General features: G+C 41.7%; 1 protein-coding gene across 1 annotated transcript in view; it reads left to right on the top strand.

The window, feature by feature from the left end:
- Nucleotides 1-18,242, top strand: part of VWA8 (von Willebrand factor A domain containing 8) — a 367,922-nt gene that overhangs the window by 231,545 nt on the left and 118,135 nt on the right. Inside the window, exons 35-36 of the mRNA XM_043478154.1 lie at nt 1,053-1,248; nt 16,523-16,604. Coding sequence (XP_043334089.1) covers nt 1,053-1,248; nt 16,523-16,604 — 278 coding nt within the window. The remainder of the gene's footprint in view (nt 1-1,052; nt 1,249-16,522; nt 16,605-18,242) is intronic.

The raw sequence follows: 18,242 nt of genomic DNA, 5'->3' as shown, positions 1-18,242 counted from the left end.
CAGATGGTAATTGCAGCCATGAAATTAAAAGACGCTTGCTCCTTGGAAGAAAAGTTATGACCGACCTAGACAGCATATTAAAAAGCAGAGACATTACTTTGCCAACAAAAGTCCGTCTAGTCAAGGCTATGGTTTTTACAGTGGTCATGTATGGATGTGAAAATCAGACTATAAAGAAAGCTGAGTGCCAAAGAATTGATGCTTTTGAACTGTGGTGTTGGAGAAGACTCTTGAGAGTCCCTTGGACTGCAAGGAGATCCAACCAGTCCATCCTGAAGGAAATCAGTCCTAAATATTCATTGGAAGGACTGATACTGAAGATGAAACTCCAGTACTTTGGCCACCTCATGCAAAGAACTGACTCATTGGAAAAGTTCCTGATGCTGGGAAAGATTAAAGGCAGGAAGAGAAGGGGACGACAGAGGATGAGATGGTTGGATGGCATCACTGACTCGATGAACATGAATTGAAGCAACTCCGGGAGCTGGTGATGGACAGGGACGCCTGGTGTGCTGCAGTCCATGGGGTCGTAAAGAGTCAGACACGACTAAACAACTGAACTGAACTGATACTGTTGTGCTAAGTCTCTTCAGTCGTGTCCAACTCTTTGCAATCCTATGGACTGTAGCCCACCAGGCTCCTCTGTCCATGGGATTCTCCAGGCAAGAATACTGAGGTGGGTTGTCATGCCCTCTTCCTGGTAATCTTCCCGACCTGAGGATAGAATCCAGGTCTCTTATGTTGCCTGTGTTGTCAGGCAGCTTCTTTACCAGTAAGGCCACCTGGGAAGCCCAACTATACTGTTATATTCCCTTGTTTTAGTTATAATTCATTTCAAAATAGATATGTTGTATACTTTACACTTGTCTGAAAATTATGATTATCAATAAAGGAACTATCTTCTGCATTAAGAAAGGTTAAAGAATAATTTGATTTTCTTATATTTGTGAAATATAAGTTTACCACTGGCATCTGTTTAAAGGACTGCACTTTAAAAGTTATGAGTGTAGTTTATAGTACTTCAGTACTTGAATCTCTCTTTTTCCTTTTAGTCACCTACTGAAGTTTATTCTTGGAAAAGGCCATCATCTTTGAGTAAATCAAGAGTCACTGACACAACATTCTATGGAGGAAAGAAGAAAAGTGGAACCGCAAAACAGAACAATTGTGTGACTCTCTTGGATACTAATCAGATAGTCAGGATTTTGCCCCCAGGAGAAGTCCCTCTAAAAGACATCTACCCAAAAGGTAAGAGATTTAACAATTCCTAATCTATCACGGCAGTTAACGGTAGGTTGGTTTTGATGGGAACATTTAACTTATCATTATCTTTCTATACTTACGAATAGTTCTAACAGTTTAGTAGCTAAAAAGGCTTACATGCGCTCAGAACGTTTGCACTAAACTTGTTACAGGGCATGATGGTGCCTCTGCTGTGAGAACGCATTTGCACCGCAGTCTATGCAGTAACCTCCCTTAGAACAGGCTTTCACGGAGACTTAAGGATTGTTAGAACATAAGGCGCAGGAAGGTGGTGCCAGTGGTGAGGAAGCCACCTGCCAGCGCAGGGCGTATAAGGGGCATGGGTTCGATCCCTGGGTCGGGAAGATCCGCTGGAGGAGGGCATGGCAACCCGCTTCGGTATTCTTGCCTGGAGAATCCCGTGGACAGAGGAGCCTGGCGGGCTACAGAGCGTAGGGTCAGAAAGCGCCGGACACGACGGAAGTGACTGAGCACACACACGAGGCACAGAATGTAGGGCCTGACTTTTGTGTTGGACTCCTGTGACTAAAGGCCAGTCTTATTCACTTCCCAGTGCTCCCAAAGCCAACCTGCGTTTATTACTGCGTAACACGTGCAGCTCCCGCGCTGGTGACTTTCCCTCATACAAATTCATTTAATCTTCAAAGTCCCGTTCTTTCATTATGTACTCTCAAATTCGTATGCCGAGAAACTGATACAGGGAGGTAAAATCAGTTGCTGAGGGTCACCCCATCAGTGGACAGCAGAGCCCAGATTTACACCAGCGTCTTCCAACCCAAGGCCATAGCTATTCTCACTGAACGACACTGGCTTTCACTGTAAAGAACAGTTATGAAAATGGTCGCTCATTGAGCCACTGACTTTTATTTGCATCCTAGTGGCAGTAATATGTTGTCCTGTGTTTACATTCATTATATTATGAATATATTATTAATTATATTATATTATCATTATATTATGAATATATTATTCATTATATTATACATACATTATATGTGGACTTCATAAATAAACCTGCTGTGATAATCTGTCTATTACTGTGTTCAAAAAGTCCTGGTTATATGATAATGTTACAATTAGCTCCTGCCAAATAAATTGCCATTTCCTTATAATGTTTTTTATTAACACACTGACAGTGGCTTCACGGTGCAGTAGGAATATTCACAAAGTGATCTACAAACACAAAGGAGAGGCTTACCACCCAAGCTTGTGATTCTGAGCTGATTCTTGAAAAACAAATGGGAGGGAGTCAATGAAGCAGCTGTTCCTGAAAGAGAGAAGTCCGCATGAAAATACAGTCATGACAGAGCGCCCCGGAATGACGAGAAACTCTGCACCAAACTCAGCGCAGCTCATCCACCCAGAAACCTGGGGACCGGCCCTGATCCCCTCCCTCATCCTCCACATTCATTCCATCATCAGTTGCCATCTCTCTTTTTTTTTTTTTAATTAGTTGGAGGCTGATTACTTTACAATATTGTAGTGGGTTTTGTCATACATTGACATGAATCAGCCATGGATTTACATGTGTTCCCCACCCCGATCCCCCCCGCCTCTCCACCTGATCCCTCTGGGTCTTCCCGTGCACCAGGCCCGAGCATTTGTCTCATGCATCCAGCCTGGGCTGGTGATCTGTTTCACCCTAGATAATATACATGTTTTGATGCTGCTCTCTTGAAACATCCCACCCTCGCCTTCTCCCACAGAGTCCAAAAGTCTGTTCTGTACACCTGTGTCTCTTTTTCTGTTTTGCGTATAGGGTTATCATTACCATCTTTCTAAATTCCATATATATGCATTAGTATACTGTATTGGTCTTTATCTTTCTGGCTTACTTCACTCTCTCTAATGGGCTCCAGTTTCATCCATCTCATTAGAACTGGTTCAAATGAATTCTTTTTAACGGCTGAGTAATATTCCATGGTGTATACGTACCACAGCTTCCTTATCCATTCATCTGCTGATGGGCATCTAGGTTGCTTCCATGTCCTGGCTATTATAAACAGTGCTGTGATGAACATTGGGGTGCACGTGTCTCTTTCAGATCTGGTTTCCTTGGTGTGTATGCCCAGAAGTGGTATTGCTGGGTCATATTGCAGTTCTATTTCCAGTTTTTTAAGGAATCTCCACACTGTTCTCCATAGTGGCTGTACTAGTTTGCATTCCCACCAACAGTGTAAGAGGGTTCCCTTTTCTCCACACCCTCTGCAGCATTTATTGCTTGTAGACTTTTGGATAGCAGCCATCCTGACTGGAGTGTAATGGTACCTCGTTGTGGTTTTGATTTGCATTTCTCTGATAATGAGTGATGTTGAGCATCTTTTCATGTGTTTGTTAGCCATCTGTATGTCTTCTTTGGAGAAATGTCTGTTTAGTTCTTTGGCCCATTTTTCGACTGGGTCATTTATTTTTCTGGAATTGAGCTGCAGGAGTTGCTTGTATATTTTTGAGATTAATCCTTTGTCTGTTGCTTCATTTGCTATTATTTTCTCCCAATCTGAGGGCTGTATTTTCACCTTATAGTTTCCTTTGTTGTGCAAAAGCTTTTAAGTTTCATTAGGTCCCATTTGTTTATTTTTGCTTTTATTTCCAAATATTCTGGGAAGTGGGTCATAGAGGATCCTGCTGTGATTTATGTCGGAGAGTGTTTTGCCTATGTTCTCCTCTAGGAGTTTTATAGTTTCTGGTCTTACATTTAGATCTTTAATCCATTTTGAGTTTATGTTTGATACAACCTTTAAAGTGAAAGTGAAAGTCACTCAGTCCTGTCTGACCCTTTCGACCCCATGGACTATATACAGTCCATGGAATTCTCCAGGCCAGAACACTGGAGTGGGTAGCCTTTCCCTTCTCCAGGAGATTTCCCCAACCCAGGGGTCGAACCCAGGTCTCCCATATTGCAGGCAGATTCTTTACCAGCTGAGCCACAAGGGAAGCTGATCTTATAATCAGCCCCCTCGTCTACAGTTCTGTTGCCAACATCCAAAGTCACCACCGTTTTGCACTATAACACTGCAGTAGCCTGAAGACCAAATTCCCTCTTCCTTCATCCCTTGCCCCAGCCCCATTCTCCACACATCAAACAAAGTGTTGTTTTTAAAGTATTTTATTGTTCTCATTTGTTCTTATTAAGGTCCAGTTTCAGATCAGTCAGTTCAGTCACTCAGTTGTGTCTGACTCTTTGCGACCCCATAGACTGCAGCATGCCAGGCTTTCCTGTCTATCACCAACTCCCGGAGCTTGCTCAAAGTCATGTCCATAGAGTTGGTGATGCCATCCAATGATCTCATCTCATTCTGTGTCTTCCCCTTCTCCTCCTGCTTTCAATCTTTCCCAGCATCAGGGTCTTTTCCAATGAGTCAGTTCTTCACATCAGGTGGCCAAAGTATTGGAGTTTCAGCTTCAGCATCAGTCCTTCCAGTGAATATTCAGGACTGATTTCCTTTAGGATGGACTGATTGGATTTCCTTGCAGTCCAAGAGACTCTCAAGAGTCTTCTCCAACACCACAGTTCAAAAGCATCAATTATCAATTCTTCGGCGCTCAGCTTTCTTTATAGTCCAACTCTCACATCCATGCATGACCACTGGAAAAACCATAGCCTTGACTAGATGGACCTTTGTTAGCAAAGTAATGTCTCTGCTTTTTAAAATGCTGTCTAGGTTGGTCATAACTTTCCTTCCAAGGAGTAAGCATCTTTTAATTTCATGTCTGCAGTCACCATCTGCAGTGATTTTGGAGCCCCAAAAAATAAAGTCAGCCACTGTTTCCACCGTTTCCACTGTTTCCCCATCTATTTTTCATGAAGTGATGGGACCGGATGCCATGATTTTAGTTTTCTGACTGTTGAACTTTAAGCCAACTTTTTCACTCTCCTCTTTCACTTTCATCAAGAGGCTCTTTAGTTCTTCATTTTCTGCCATAACGGTGGTGTCATCTGCATATCTGAGGTTATTGATGTTTCTCCTGGCAATCTTGATTCCAGCTTGTGCTTCATCCAGCCCAGCGTTTCTCATGATGTACTCTGCATATAAGTTAAATAAGCAGGGTGACAATATACAGCCTTGATGCATTCCTTTCCCTATTTGGAACCAGTCTGTTGTTCCATCTCCAGTTCTAACTCTTGCTTCTTGACCTGCATACAGATTTCTCAGGAGGCAGATCAGGTGTCTGGAATTCCATCTCTTGAAGAATTTTCCAGTTTGTTGTGATCAAACTGTGGCATAATCAATAAAGCAGAAGTAAACGGTTTTCTGGAACTCTGTTGCTTTTTTGATGATCCAACAGATTTGGCAATTTGAACTCTGGTTCCTCTGCCTGTTCTAAAAGCAGCTTGAACATCACATACTGTTGAAGCCTGACTTAGAGAATTTTGACCATGACTTTGCTAGCCTGTGAGATGAGTGCAACTGAACATTCTTTGGCATTGCCTTTCTTTGGGTTTGGAATGAAAACTGACCTTTTCTAGTCCTGTGGCCACTGCTGAGTTTTCCAAATTTGCTGGCATATTGAGTGCAGCACTTCCACAGCATCATCTTTCAGGAGTTGAAATAGCTCAGCTGGAATTCCATCACCTCCACTAGCTTTGTTCATAGTGATGCTTCCTAAGGCCCACTTGCCTTCGCATTCCAGGATGTCTGGCTCTAGGTGAGTGATCATACCATCGTGGTTATCTGGGTCATGAAGATCTTTTTTGTATAGTTCTTCTGTGTATTCTTGCCACCTCTTCTTAATACCTCCTGCTTCTATTAGGTCCATACCATTTCTGTTCTTTATCGTGCCCATCTTTGCATGAAGTGTTCCCTTGGTATTGCTAATTTTCTTGAAGAGATCTCTAGTCTTTCCCGTTCTATTGTTTTCCTCTATTTCTTTGCATTGATCACTGAAGAAGGCCTTCTTATCTCTCCTTGCTATTCTGTGGAACTCTGCATTCAAATGGGAATATCTTTCCTTTTCTCCTTTGCTTTTCACTTTTCTTCTTTTCTCAGCTATTTGTAAGGCCTCCTCAGACAGCCATTTTGCCCTTTTGCATTTCTTTTCCTTGGGGATGGTCTTGATCCCTGTCTCCTGTACAGTGTCACGAACCTCCATCCATAGTTCATCAGCCTCTCTGTCTATGAGATCTAATCCCTTGAATCTGTTTCTCACTTCTACTGTATATGTAAGGGATTTGATTTAGGTCATACCTGAAAAGTCTAGTGATTTTCCCTACTTTCTTCAATTAAGTCTGTTTTTAGCAATAAGGAGTTCATGATCTGAGCCACAGTCAGCTCCCAGTCTTGTTTTTGTTGACTGTATAGAGCTTCTCCATCTTTGGCTGCAAAGAATATAATCAGTCTGATTTCAGTGTTGACCATCTGGTGATGTGAGGTCCAGTTTACATACAGTAAAATTCACTGTTTTTGGTGTATAGTGCTATGAGCTTGACAAACACATCCAGTTGTGTAGCCATCACCATGACTGACTGTGAATAGTCCCATCTCCCTTGAACCTCCCCTAGGCCACTCTGCCATCAAGCCGTACCCCCAACCCCTCACTGATCTGGTTTTCTGCCCTTATTCACTTGCGTTTTTCAGAATGTCACATAAATGGAGTCACACAGCACTTCGAGTCTGGTTTCTTTCACTTAATATTATATGTTTGCGAATCATTTATGTTGTAAGTACCAGTTGTTCATTCCTTTTTATTGCTGAATATCTCATTGTGGTTTTAATCTGCATTTTCCCTAGTCCCAGATGATATTGAGTATCTTTTCATGTCTGTCTTCTTCAGTGAAATGTCTCTTCAGTTCCTTTGCCCACTTTCTGAACTGGGTTACTTGCTTTCTTTTTAATGATTTTTTGAGTATTTGGGTTTATGTAGTCTAGATACAAGCCCAATGTATCAGATACATGTTTTCCAAACATTTTCTCCCATTTTGGTGAAAGGCCCAAATTTCCTGTTTTCTTTGAGGGATTTCATATTTCTAGATGCAATTGCACTTAGATTTATACTCCAGGTTGATGTTTTTAATTAATTTATTTTTTAAATTGAAGGATAATTGTCCTACAGAATTTTGTTGCTTTCTGTCAAACCTCAACATGAATCAGTCGTAGGTATACATATGTCCCCTCCCTCTTGAACCTCCCTCCCATCTCCTTCCCATCCCACCCGTCTAGGTTGATACAGTTTGAGTATCAAACTGGAGCCCCAGTTTGAGTTTCCTGAGCCAGACAGCAGATTCCCATTGGCTGTCTAGTTTACATATGGTAATGTAAGTTTCCATGTTACTCTCTCCATACATCTCAGCCTCTCCTGCCCTCTCCCCGTGTCCATAAGTCTGTTCTCTATGTCTGTTTCTCCACTGCTGCCCTGCAGATAAATTCTTTGGTGCCATCTTTCTAGATTCTGTATATATGCATTAGTATATGGTCAAGTTAATTTTCTTTATGGTATAAGGTGTGGATTAAGGCTCATTGTTTTGGAAATAGTCAGTTGTTTAGCATCATTTACTGACAAGATTATCCTTTTTCCATCAAATTATCTTTGGAGCTCTGTGGAAAGCAACCGACCACATATGTGGGCTTCTTTCTGAGTTTGCATTTGTATTCAGTTGATCTTTGTGTCTGTCCCCTCATTAACACCATACTGTCTTGATTACTACTTCATAGTTTATCTTAAAATCAGATAGTCAATATTGTCAAAATGGCTATTCTACCCAAAGCAATCTGTAGATTCAATGCAATCCCTATCAAGCTACCAACGGTATTTTTCACAGAACTAGAACAAATAATTTCACAATTTGTATGGAAATACAAAAAACCTTGAATAGCCAAAGTAATCTTGAGAGAGAAGAATGGAAGTGGAGGAATCAACCTGCCTGACTTCAGACTCTACTACAAAGCTACAGTCATCAAGACAGTATGGTACTGGCACAAAGACAGAAATATAGATCAATGGAACAGAATAGAAAGCCCAGAGATAAATCCACGAACCTATGGACACCTTATCCTTGACAAAGGAGGCAAGGATATACAATGGAAAAAAGACAACCTCTTTAACAAGTGGTGCTGGGAAAGCTGGTCAACCACTTGTAAAAGAATGAAACTAGAACACTTTCTAACACCATACACAAAAATAAACTCAAAATGGATTAAAGATCTAAATGTAAGACCAGAAACTATAAAACTCCTAGAGGAGAACATAGACAAAACACTCTCCGACATAAACCACAGCAAGATCCTCTATGACCCACCTCCCAGAATATTGGAAATAAAAGCAAAAATAAACAAATGGGACCTAATGAAACTTAAAAGCTTTTGCACAACAAAGGAAACTATAAGTAAGGTGAAAAAACAGCCCTCAGATTGGGAGAAAATAAATAGCAAATGAAGAAACAGACAAAGGATTAATCTCAAAAATATACAAGCAACTCTTGAAGCTCAATTCCAGAAAAATAAATGACCCAATCAAAAAATGGGCCAAAGAACTAAACAGACATTTCTCCAAAGAAGACATACAGATGGCTAACAAACACATGAAAGGATGCTCAACATCACTCATTATCAGAGAAATGCAAATCAAAACCACAACGAGGTACCATTACACTCCAGTCAGGATGGCTGCTATCCAAAAGTCTACAAGCAATAAATGCTGCAGAGGGTGTGGAGAAAAGGGAACCCTCTTACACTGTTGGTGGGAATGCAAACTCATACAGCCGCTATGGAAAACACTGTGGAGATTTCTTAAAAAACTGGAAATAGAACTGCCATATGACCCAGCAATCCCACTTCTGGGCATACACACTGAGGAAACCAGATCTGAAAGAGACACGTGCACCTCATTGTTCATCGCAGCACTGTTTATAATAGCCAGGACATGGAAGCAACCTAGATGCCCATCAGCAGATGAATGGATAAGGAAGCTGTGGTACATATACACCATGGAATATTACTCAGCCATTAAAAAGAATTCATTTGAATCAGTTCTAATGAGATGGATGAAAGTGGAGCCCATTATAGAGAGTGAAGTAAGCCAGAAAGGTAAAGAACATTACAGCATACTAACATATATATGGAATTTAGAAAGATGGTAATGACAACCCTATATGCAAAACAGAAAAAGAGACACAGAAGTACAGAACAGACTTTTGAACTCTGTGGGAGAGGGAGAGGGTGGGATGTTTCAAAAGAACAGCATGTATATTATCTATGGTGAAACAGATCACCAGCCCAGGCTGGATGCATGAGACAAGTGCTCGGGCCTGGTGCACTGGGAAGACCCGGAGGGATCGGGTGGAGAGGGATGTGGGAGGGGGGATCGGGACGGGGAATACGTGTAGATCTATGGCTGATTCATGTCAATGTACGACAGAACCCACTGAAAAAATAAATAAATAAATAAAGGGGAAAAAAATCATTAAAAAAAAAAAAATCAGATAGTAGAGATCCTTCAGTTTAGTTGGTGGGGATGAGTGGATGGAAAATTACTAAGAGGGAATCAGAGGTAATGGAGGATTCTGACCAAACCAACCTAACAGGATCCCTGCTGCAGGCAGGCCCGGGTGATCAGACTTTATTTGGGAAATGGTAGAGGATCCGGAACTCTGCCAGATATCCAGGTTTAGGTTTCTGGTTAAGCTAACTGAACTTCACTCTTGCTAAAACTGGACAATGCTCAGATGAACACAGAAGGCCAAAAGTGTGTACCTAATTGAGAGGAGGATTCAGAAAGGCCTAACTAGAGTTTGGTGTGGGGATGGGGGATTTTTCCCTTCTTCCCTTCACGTTTTTTGATTGGTCTGATAATTAAATTGATATCAGACAGGTTAACAGGAGGGAAAAAAATGCATACGAATGAGAGTTCCATATTGTTGTTGTTGTTGTTTAGTCACTCACTCGTGTCCTACTCTTTACGACCCCGTGAACTGCAACACGCCAGGCTGTCCTTCACTATCTCCTGGAATCTGCTCAAACTCATGTTCATAGAATCAATGATGCCATCTACCCATCTGATCCTCTGTCACCCCCTTCTCCTCCTGCCTTCAGTCTTTTCCAGAATCAGGGTCTTTTCCAGTGAGTCGGCTCTTCATATCACGTGGCCAAAGTATTGGAGTTTCAGCTTCAGCATCAGTCCTTCCAATGAATATTCAGGGTTGATTTCCTTTAGGATTGACTGGCTTGATCTCTTTGCTGTCCAAGGGGCTCTCAAGAGTCTTCTCCAACACCACAGTTCAAAAGCATCAATTTGTTGGCAGTCAGCCTTCTTTATGGTCCAACTCAGACATCCATACATGACTACTAGAAAACCATGTCTCTGACAATCAGACCTTCATAAATATATGAAGACTCAGAGGGCATCCAGGTATCACATAAATACATTGGGGTATGCGAAGTGGGGTGTTAGGCAAGGGAAGTTGTTGTTTAGTCAGTGAGTTGTGTCAGGTTCCTTTGTGACCCCGTGGACTGTAGCCCGCCCACCAGGCTCCTCTGTCCGTGGGATTCTCTAGGCAAGAACACTGGAGTGGGTTGCCATTTCCTTCCCCAGGGGACCTTCCTGACCCAGGAATCGAACCTGGGTCTCCTGCAGTGGCAGGTGGGTTCTTTACCACGGAGCCACCAGGGAAGCCCAGGCAGAGGAAGCGGGTGTGTGAAAAAGAGTTAAAGTCTCGTCCTACATGATGGGACGTCAGTACATAATGCCTAAAAGTAAAACATCAAGACAGCACCAGAAGGATGAAGGTGAACACCAAAGAAACAGCTTTAAAAAGTTGAAAGTATCTCTGGGAGTAGAAAGTGAGGTGTGAGAGGAGTGAAGCTGGGGCTGATGGTTTTTTTCTTTCAGCCTATTTGACTCTTTAATCTGTGAGCCTTTAGGTCTCTGATGATAATTCAAACTAATTGTTTCAAGTAAATACAGACCAGCCACCTGATTAGTCAGGAACGCCTGTGCAGAAGCCTTTTATTAAAGAAATCAGTAGAAGCTGTACAGGCTCCTCTCCTGGTGGCTTTGACAAAGAGGGTGTAACTCGTGGTTGCTGCGGATCAGGGGGGCGATTTACTTCTTTCTTCCAATCATTTTTCTTCTAGTTAAATGCTAGCTTTTTCTTTTTCCCCTTTAAATCATAGGCCTCAGCTCTTTAAACACAAAGTAATGACTCTTGATTGAAAGCAACGCACTGCTGTTTGAACTTTGAATAAATTCAAAGATTTGGTATCACCCCAATTGCAGGGCACACATCAATCTTTGAATCTGTGAACACAGAAGTTCTTGAAACCTAGTACAATAGGGAACACATATACATCAAATTACATTGCTTGAAGGAGTGAATTTTTTATATAATTTCATCTTCCTTCTGAAAATGCTCTTGGTTATTTTGCCTGACAGTTTTTCTCCCCACTCCAAACCTTGATGCTGTGCATCTAAGCTGCCCAACTGTTTATGGGAACTGTGCTCTGAACACTGTGGCAATGACTTCCCTTTAATTGTTAGGGAACTAATCCCTAAATGTAATTTATACCTCTCTTCTAAATCCACCTGGATTACAAGTGTAATGGAAACTTACTTAACCTCCATCCTCTCTACAGTGTCCAAACATTTAAATTGGATAGACAAGGATTTGGCTAAGTTTGGAGGGAAATCTGGCCACGGTTTTACTTCCGTAATTCAATCATGTATTCTAAACTGATTTATTTTCAAATCCGAAAACTTCACTTCTGATTATTTTTCAAGCCTTACCATTACCATCATCACTGTGCTAAGTCACATCAGTCGTGTCCAACTCTTTGGGACCCTATGGACTGTAGCCTGCCAGGCTCCTCTGTCCATGGGATTGTCTAGGCAAGAATACTGGAGTGAGTTGCCATGCCCTTCTCCAGTGGATCGGGATCTTCCTGACCCAGCAAGCCAGCATCTCTTATGTCTCCTACGTTGGCAGGCAGGTTCTTTACAACCAGCACTACCTGGGAAGCAACCTACCACCACCTTTAAAGTCCTTTTTAGCCACAAATTGCCTTTTCTGATGCATGAAAATACTTTTTAGCATGAAGAATAAAATTCTTGCTTTCTCCTCCCTGAAAACAGAGCCATTATTGGATTTTCTCATTCTCTTTATGCCATGGAATTAACTTGCACAGTGGGGGAAGAAAAAAAAAGCTATAGGAAAGCGATATTTAAAATAAGTTGGCTTACTTTGCTTTCACGGGAAGCCTAAAGTCAATGGCGGCGGTAGCACAGCTTGATACTACTATTTATGAAAAAGAGTGCATGTAAGTGGCAGGCCAAACGTAACTGATTAGCTAGGCAGAGCTAATCATCCTAACCACTTCAATAACTGGTCATTTTTGGCAAAGAACCCAGGGTCTATAAATAACTCAGCCCACTTCAGTTATGTCCTAGAGGCAGGAACTGTCAAAAATGATATATGGTGCAAAACTTCGGCCAAGACTGACCTTATATCCCAGGCAGCATTTCCAGTGCTGGCAGTGCGTGACTTATGATAAGCATATTGGCTTTGTACGGATGGCTGTCTGGGATGGCCGATTCGGCTGGGTGGTCCGGTTACCATGGTAACTGGCTTTCCTTACCCCCTGCTGCCCCTGGACACTGCCTTCCTTTCCTCCTGCCCCTTTATGCCCCCAGGACCACTTCTCGCCTAGATCTGCAGCTCACACAGGGCCACACGGCTGTGCTTCCCACCCTGGAATCCTTCCCAAGTTCCTAAAGGCTCACAATGATTTTTTTTTTTTTTGCTTTTATTTATTTTTAATTGGAGGATAATAAGATACAATATTGTGTTGGTTTCGGCCATACATCAGCATGAATCAGCCATGGGTGTACATGTGTCCCCTTCCTCTTGAACCTCCCTCCCACCTCCCACCCCATCCACCCCTCTATTTTTCAAAGAAAAAAGAAAAGGGCACTTTCTTCTCTATGCTGTGGGCTCCTCAGACAAGTCAAGAACCACACGCGTCTTTTTCCTCTCTTCCCCAGTGCTTCATACAGAGATTCTCAACTTTGTTTTTTGAATAAATAAGACAGATGTTGAGGTTGTCGGGTGGCCATCTTGAAAACCTTCAGTTGCGAACGGGAAATTCAAACGCCAAGTTTCTTATTTTTTTGTAAACTACATTGGATAAATTCAATGTGGACATTCTAGTCTTCTCATTCTAATCAGAAATTTTAATGAGATAATGGAGAAAAGATAGTATCTTCAATAAGTGATGCTGGGAAAACTGGACGACTACATGTAAAAGAATGAAATTGGAACATTTCCTAAGACCATACACAAAGATAAACTCAAAAGGGATTAAAGATCTAAATGTAGGACTCCTAGAGGGAAGCATAGACAGAACACTCTTTGACATGAATCACAGCAAGATCCTCTATGACCCACCTGCTAGAGGAAATGGAAATAAAAACAAAAATAAACAAATGGGACCTAATTAAACTTAAAAGCTTTTGCACAATGTAGGAAACTGTAAACAAGGTGAAAAGACAACCCTCAGAATGGGAGGAAATAATAGCAAATGGAACAACTGACAAAGGATTAATCTCCAAAATATACAAACAGCTCATGCAGGTCAATACCAGAAAAACAACCCAATCAAAAAGTGAGCATAAGACCTAAACAGACAGTTCTCCAAAGAAGACACACAGATGGCTAGTAAATGCATGAAAAGATGCTCAACACCGCTCATTATTAGAGAAATGCAAATCAAAACTACAATGAGGTATCACCTCACACTAGTCAGAATGGCCATCATCAAAAAAATCTATAGACAATAAATCCTGGAGAGGTTGTGGGGAAGAGAACCCTCTTGCACTGTTGGTGGGAATGTAAATTGATGCAGCCACTATGAAAAACAGCATGGAGATTCCTTAAAAAATTAGGAATAAAAGTACCGTATGACCAACAATCCCAGTGTTGTGCATGTACCCCGAGGAAGCCATAATTTAAAGAGACACATTTACCTCAGTGCTCATCACAGCTCTACTTAGAGTAGCTGGGACGTGGAAGCAGCCTAGATGTCCGCTGAGAGACGAGTGGGTAAAGAAGGTGTGGTACATACATACAGCGGAATATGTATGACTCAGCCATGGAAAGGATGCATTTGAGTCAGTTCTAATGAAGTGGAGGAAACCTAAAGCTTATCATACGGAGTGAAGTAAGTCTGAAAGAGAAAAATACTGTGTATTAGCACGTATATATGGAAGCTAGAAAGACGGCACTAATGAATCTGTTTGCAGGGCAGCAGTGGAGATGCAGACAAAAAAACATAAAGACTTGTGGGCGCAGTGGGGGAAGGAGAGGGTGGGATGAACTGAGAGAGTAGCTCTGAAACGTACGTTACCATGTGTAAAACAGATGACCAGTGGGCATTTGCTCTATGACAGGGAGCCCAAATGCAGAGCTCCATGACAGCCTGGGGGTGGGGTGGGGTGGGAGGGGGAAGTGGGGTTCAATAGGGAGAGGACACAGGTATATCTATGGCTGATTCATACTGATGTGTGGCAGAAACCAACATAATATTATAAAGCAATTATTCTTCAATTAAAAATAAATAAATTAAAATTTTTTTAAAAAGGGTAGACACATAAGCAAGTATCTTTGAAGTACCTTTAAAGTTGCCTGGACTTATAGCTGACTTTGCATAGTAGAGAGAGAAAACTTTGTTACAATATGAAAAAAAAATTGTAATAGGAGATAGACAACAGACAAAAGTCTTTTAAGAGTATGGTTTCTTTGTAGGTTTGTGGTTTGTTTTTTTTTAAAGAGACATTGGAGGCCAAGATTTTGTAAAAATAAAGCTATTTTAAAATTTTTGCCCCACGGTCAGCTCAGGTAGAAGTTGTGTGGAGCAGTGGGCAGAGCAGAGACTTTAAAGCCAGAAGGAAGGCCTGATTTTGATAGCTTTCCCTACCACTATCCAAGTCCATTATTATACCACTTCTATAAGTCTCCGCTTTCTCATCTCTCAAACAGAATCCAAGGTGTTTGTAGTTGTCAGTATTAAAAACACTAAAAAAATAAAAATAAAAAAATAAAAACACTATCTGTAAGTCGCAAACAGGGACTTCGCTGGCGGTCCAATGGTTAAGATTCTGAGCTTCCAGTGTCAGAAACTAGGATTCCACGTGCTGGGTGGTGCAGCCAGAAAAGAGAAAGGCAATTAACAGGGCTTCCCAGGTGGCGCAGTGGTAAAGAATCCACCTGCCAATGCAGGAGATGCAAGAGACGTGGGTTCGATCCCTGGGTCAGGAAGATCACCTGGAGTAGGAAATGGCAACCCACTCTAGTATTCTTGCCTGGAAAATTCCATGGAAGAGGAGCCTGGTGGGCCACGGGGTTGCAAAGAGTCAGACACGACTGAGCAGCTGAGCCCAGCAGCATAGCATGCAATTAATGAAACACAGAAAAGACAGACAGGATTCCTAACACAGTGCTGGTAACTGGCGATGATGAGGGTGATGGAGGTCCTCAGGGATTTGGGGGGAAAAGTCAGTCAACTCCCAGAATTTTCTGGGAAACAACTAGAATTGGAGTTGGGGACTCTGGCCCCTATATCACATTACCGTCTCCTTCCCCACCTTTTCACATTCTTCATGACCCAGAGTCCTTGCCCCACTGCCCCCGTCTTCACCTCACCTTTTCCTGTCTTGAGGGGTCCTAATAATAACTGCAATGGGGTGGAACAACTACTAATTATGTGCAAATAATGTTTATGATTCTCAGATGCTCTTCTCATCCTTGTTTTGCAAATGATGAAAGCAGGTCTCAGAGAGAGAACTAACTTGACCATAGTAAATCATAGTTAGGAAATGTCAAGCTAGGATTGTCTACCAGGCCACTCCGATTTCAAGTAGATGCTGATTCCACTGTTATTATACCATCCCTGTTGTAACTTCCTAGGAAGGAAAAGAATTCCAATGATGCAATATTTTCAGATAAACTCTTAAGTGCTGAAACACTGACCCATCTTGGGAAGCTATTAATATCAAAGAAAATGAAAGGAACTTAGATAATTCTCTGACACTAAAGAATCACAGCGTAACATGCATCTATCTGACAATCTCTGTTTTCCTGACAAAAGCATGACTGAGCGTCTAACCTCAAGACTGGAATTGGTTAGCCCCAGACCTCATCAAGTGGGTCCCAGAGTTCTGTTCTAGGCGAGTGATAACTTCATTCCATTTTTAGCAGCATCTGTGCTTTATTTGGGTCCTGTTTTTATATCAGGCAGTAATTTAACACTCGGCTTGTGTCTTGACTTCTTTGCAGATGTTACCCCTCCACAGACAGCTGGATATATAGAAGTTACTGATCTCCAGTCCAAGAGACTTCGATACATCCCGATTCCTGAGTAATCCATTTTCACTTTCATTCTTAGCTTGTATGTCAGATAAAAAACAACAAACAGTGAATTCTTATCAAGTACCTTGAATAAATGTGTGCTTTTTGCTTCCTTAAATAGCAAGCTCTTTTTCTTTCTTTCATGTATATATATAGTTACAGTTTGTTTTTATCTTGCTGCTCTGCCATTTTTATTTGAACACTGGAAAAATGTTCAAATGTTACCTAGGTATAAGTCTTAACAGCCTTCAAGTGTTCATTTCTTTTTTTTTTTTTTTTGATCTATGCTTATGATAAAACTTTTTGAAACAGCATTTTTATCACTGAAAAAATTTTCATATTTATTAACGTCATACATTAGTTTTCTGAGGTAAATGTATTCAAGATGTCAAAGGAATTTAAATCTCATTTGTTTAATATTGTTTTTAAAGATGTAACTGTGTATCTAGTCCTGAAGACCATAAAATAGTCAAAGGATTCTAGAGATTTGGAATAGATTTATTGCCAGTGGTTTATTCCTGTTCAGCAGTGGAAGCAAAGCGTTCAGAATAGTTAGAGTCAGGGAATATATAAAAAGAGTACCGATGATGCACCATCTATTCCTTGAAAAACACCTATGTCCCCACCTCTCGCCCACCCCTTCCTGGATGCATCCACGCCTGCCCTCCCTTTTTCTCAGCCCCGGTGCCCCTGCTTCTGTGTAGATTGATGTCACATACTCCTCACGTGTCCTGCCTCACAAGCAGCCAACGCCTCAGAACACATAGTTAAAGCCTCACCCGGGTCCCGGGCAGAGGAGCCTGGGGAGCCTTCCACTCTCAGAGCAAGGGCAGAGACACGTGTCTGTCCCCCAGCCGCCTTCCGTGCTTCCAAAGAACATCGCTCAGTACAACAACACAAAAGAAGGCACAAACACCCTTTCATCTCTTAGGACCCTTTATTTAGCCAGGTTCAAGAAACGTGCGGAGAAGGCAATGGCACCCCACTCTGGTACTCTTGCCTGGAAAATCCAATGGACGGAGGAGCCTGGTGGGCTGCAGTCCATGGGGTCGCTAAGAATAGGACACAACTGAGCGACTTCACTTTCACCTTTCACTTTCATGCACTGGAGAAGGCAATGGCAACCCACTCCAGTGTTCTTGCCTGGAGAATCCCAGGGCCGGGGGAGCCTGGTGGGCTGCCGTCTATGGGGTCGCACAGAGTCGGACACGACTGAAGCGACTTAGCAGCAGCAGCAGCAAGAAACGTGAATAATGAAAGCATTTTTCAAAGAAATAGATTTACTTGTTCTAACGGATACAAGAATGTCTTTCTGGAGCATCTTAATGTGTCACTTTCGTGAAAAATGGCTTTTAGTCATTTGGGGAAATTTCTTATTCCATTATGTGTTCATTAAAATATACTATCAGTTCAAGTAACAAAATCAAAGAACAACTTTTTTTTTTACATTTCTAAAGCACAAAAATTATTTTTTCAGTATTCCTCTTCATTCCTTCCCCAGCCCTAGCTTTATATTTTAGTGTTTTTCCCTGTTAACTTTCTGTATGAACCATATGTTACGCCCACCATAGAAATAATACCTGGAAGAACGGCTATATATATATAAAAATACAGCTAGTGCCAGCTGGTCCCCATGCTTCATTCACTT

Source organism: Cervus canadensis, chromosome 9 (genome assembly GCF_019320065.1).
Source record: "Cervus canadensis isolate Bull #8, Minnesota chromosome 9, ASM1932006v1, whole genome shotgun sequence".
In the NCBI taxonomy this organism is placed as follows: domain Eukaryota; kingdom Metazoa; phylum Chordata; class Mammalia; order Artiodactyla; family Cervidae; genus Cervus; species Cervus canadensis.
The sequence above is the reverse complement of the archived record's forward strand: the minus strand, read 5'-3'. Positions and strand labels throughout refer to the sequence as shown.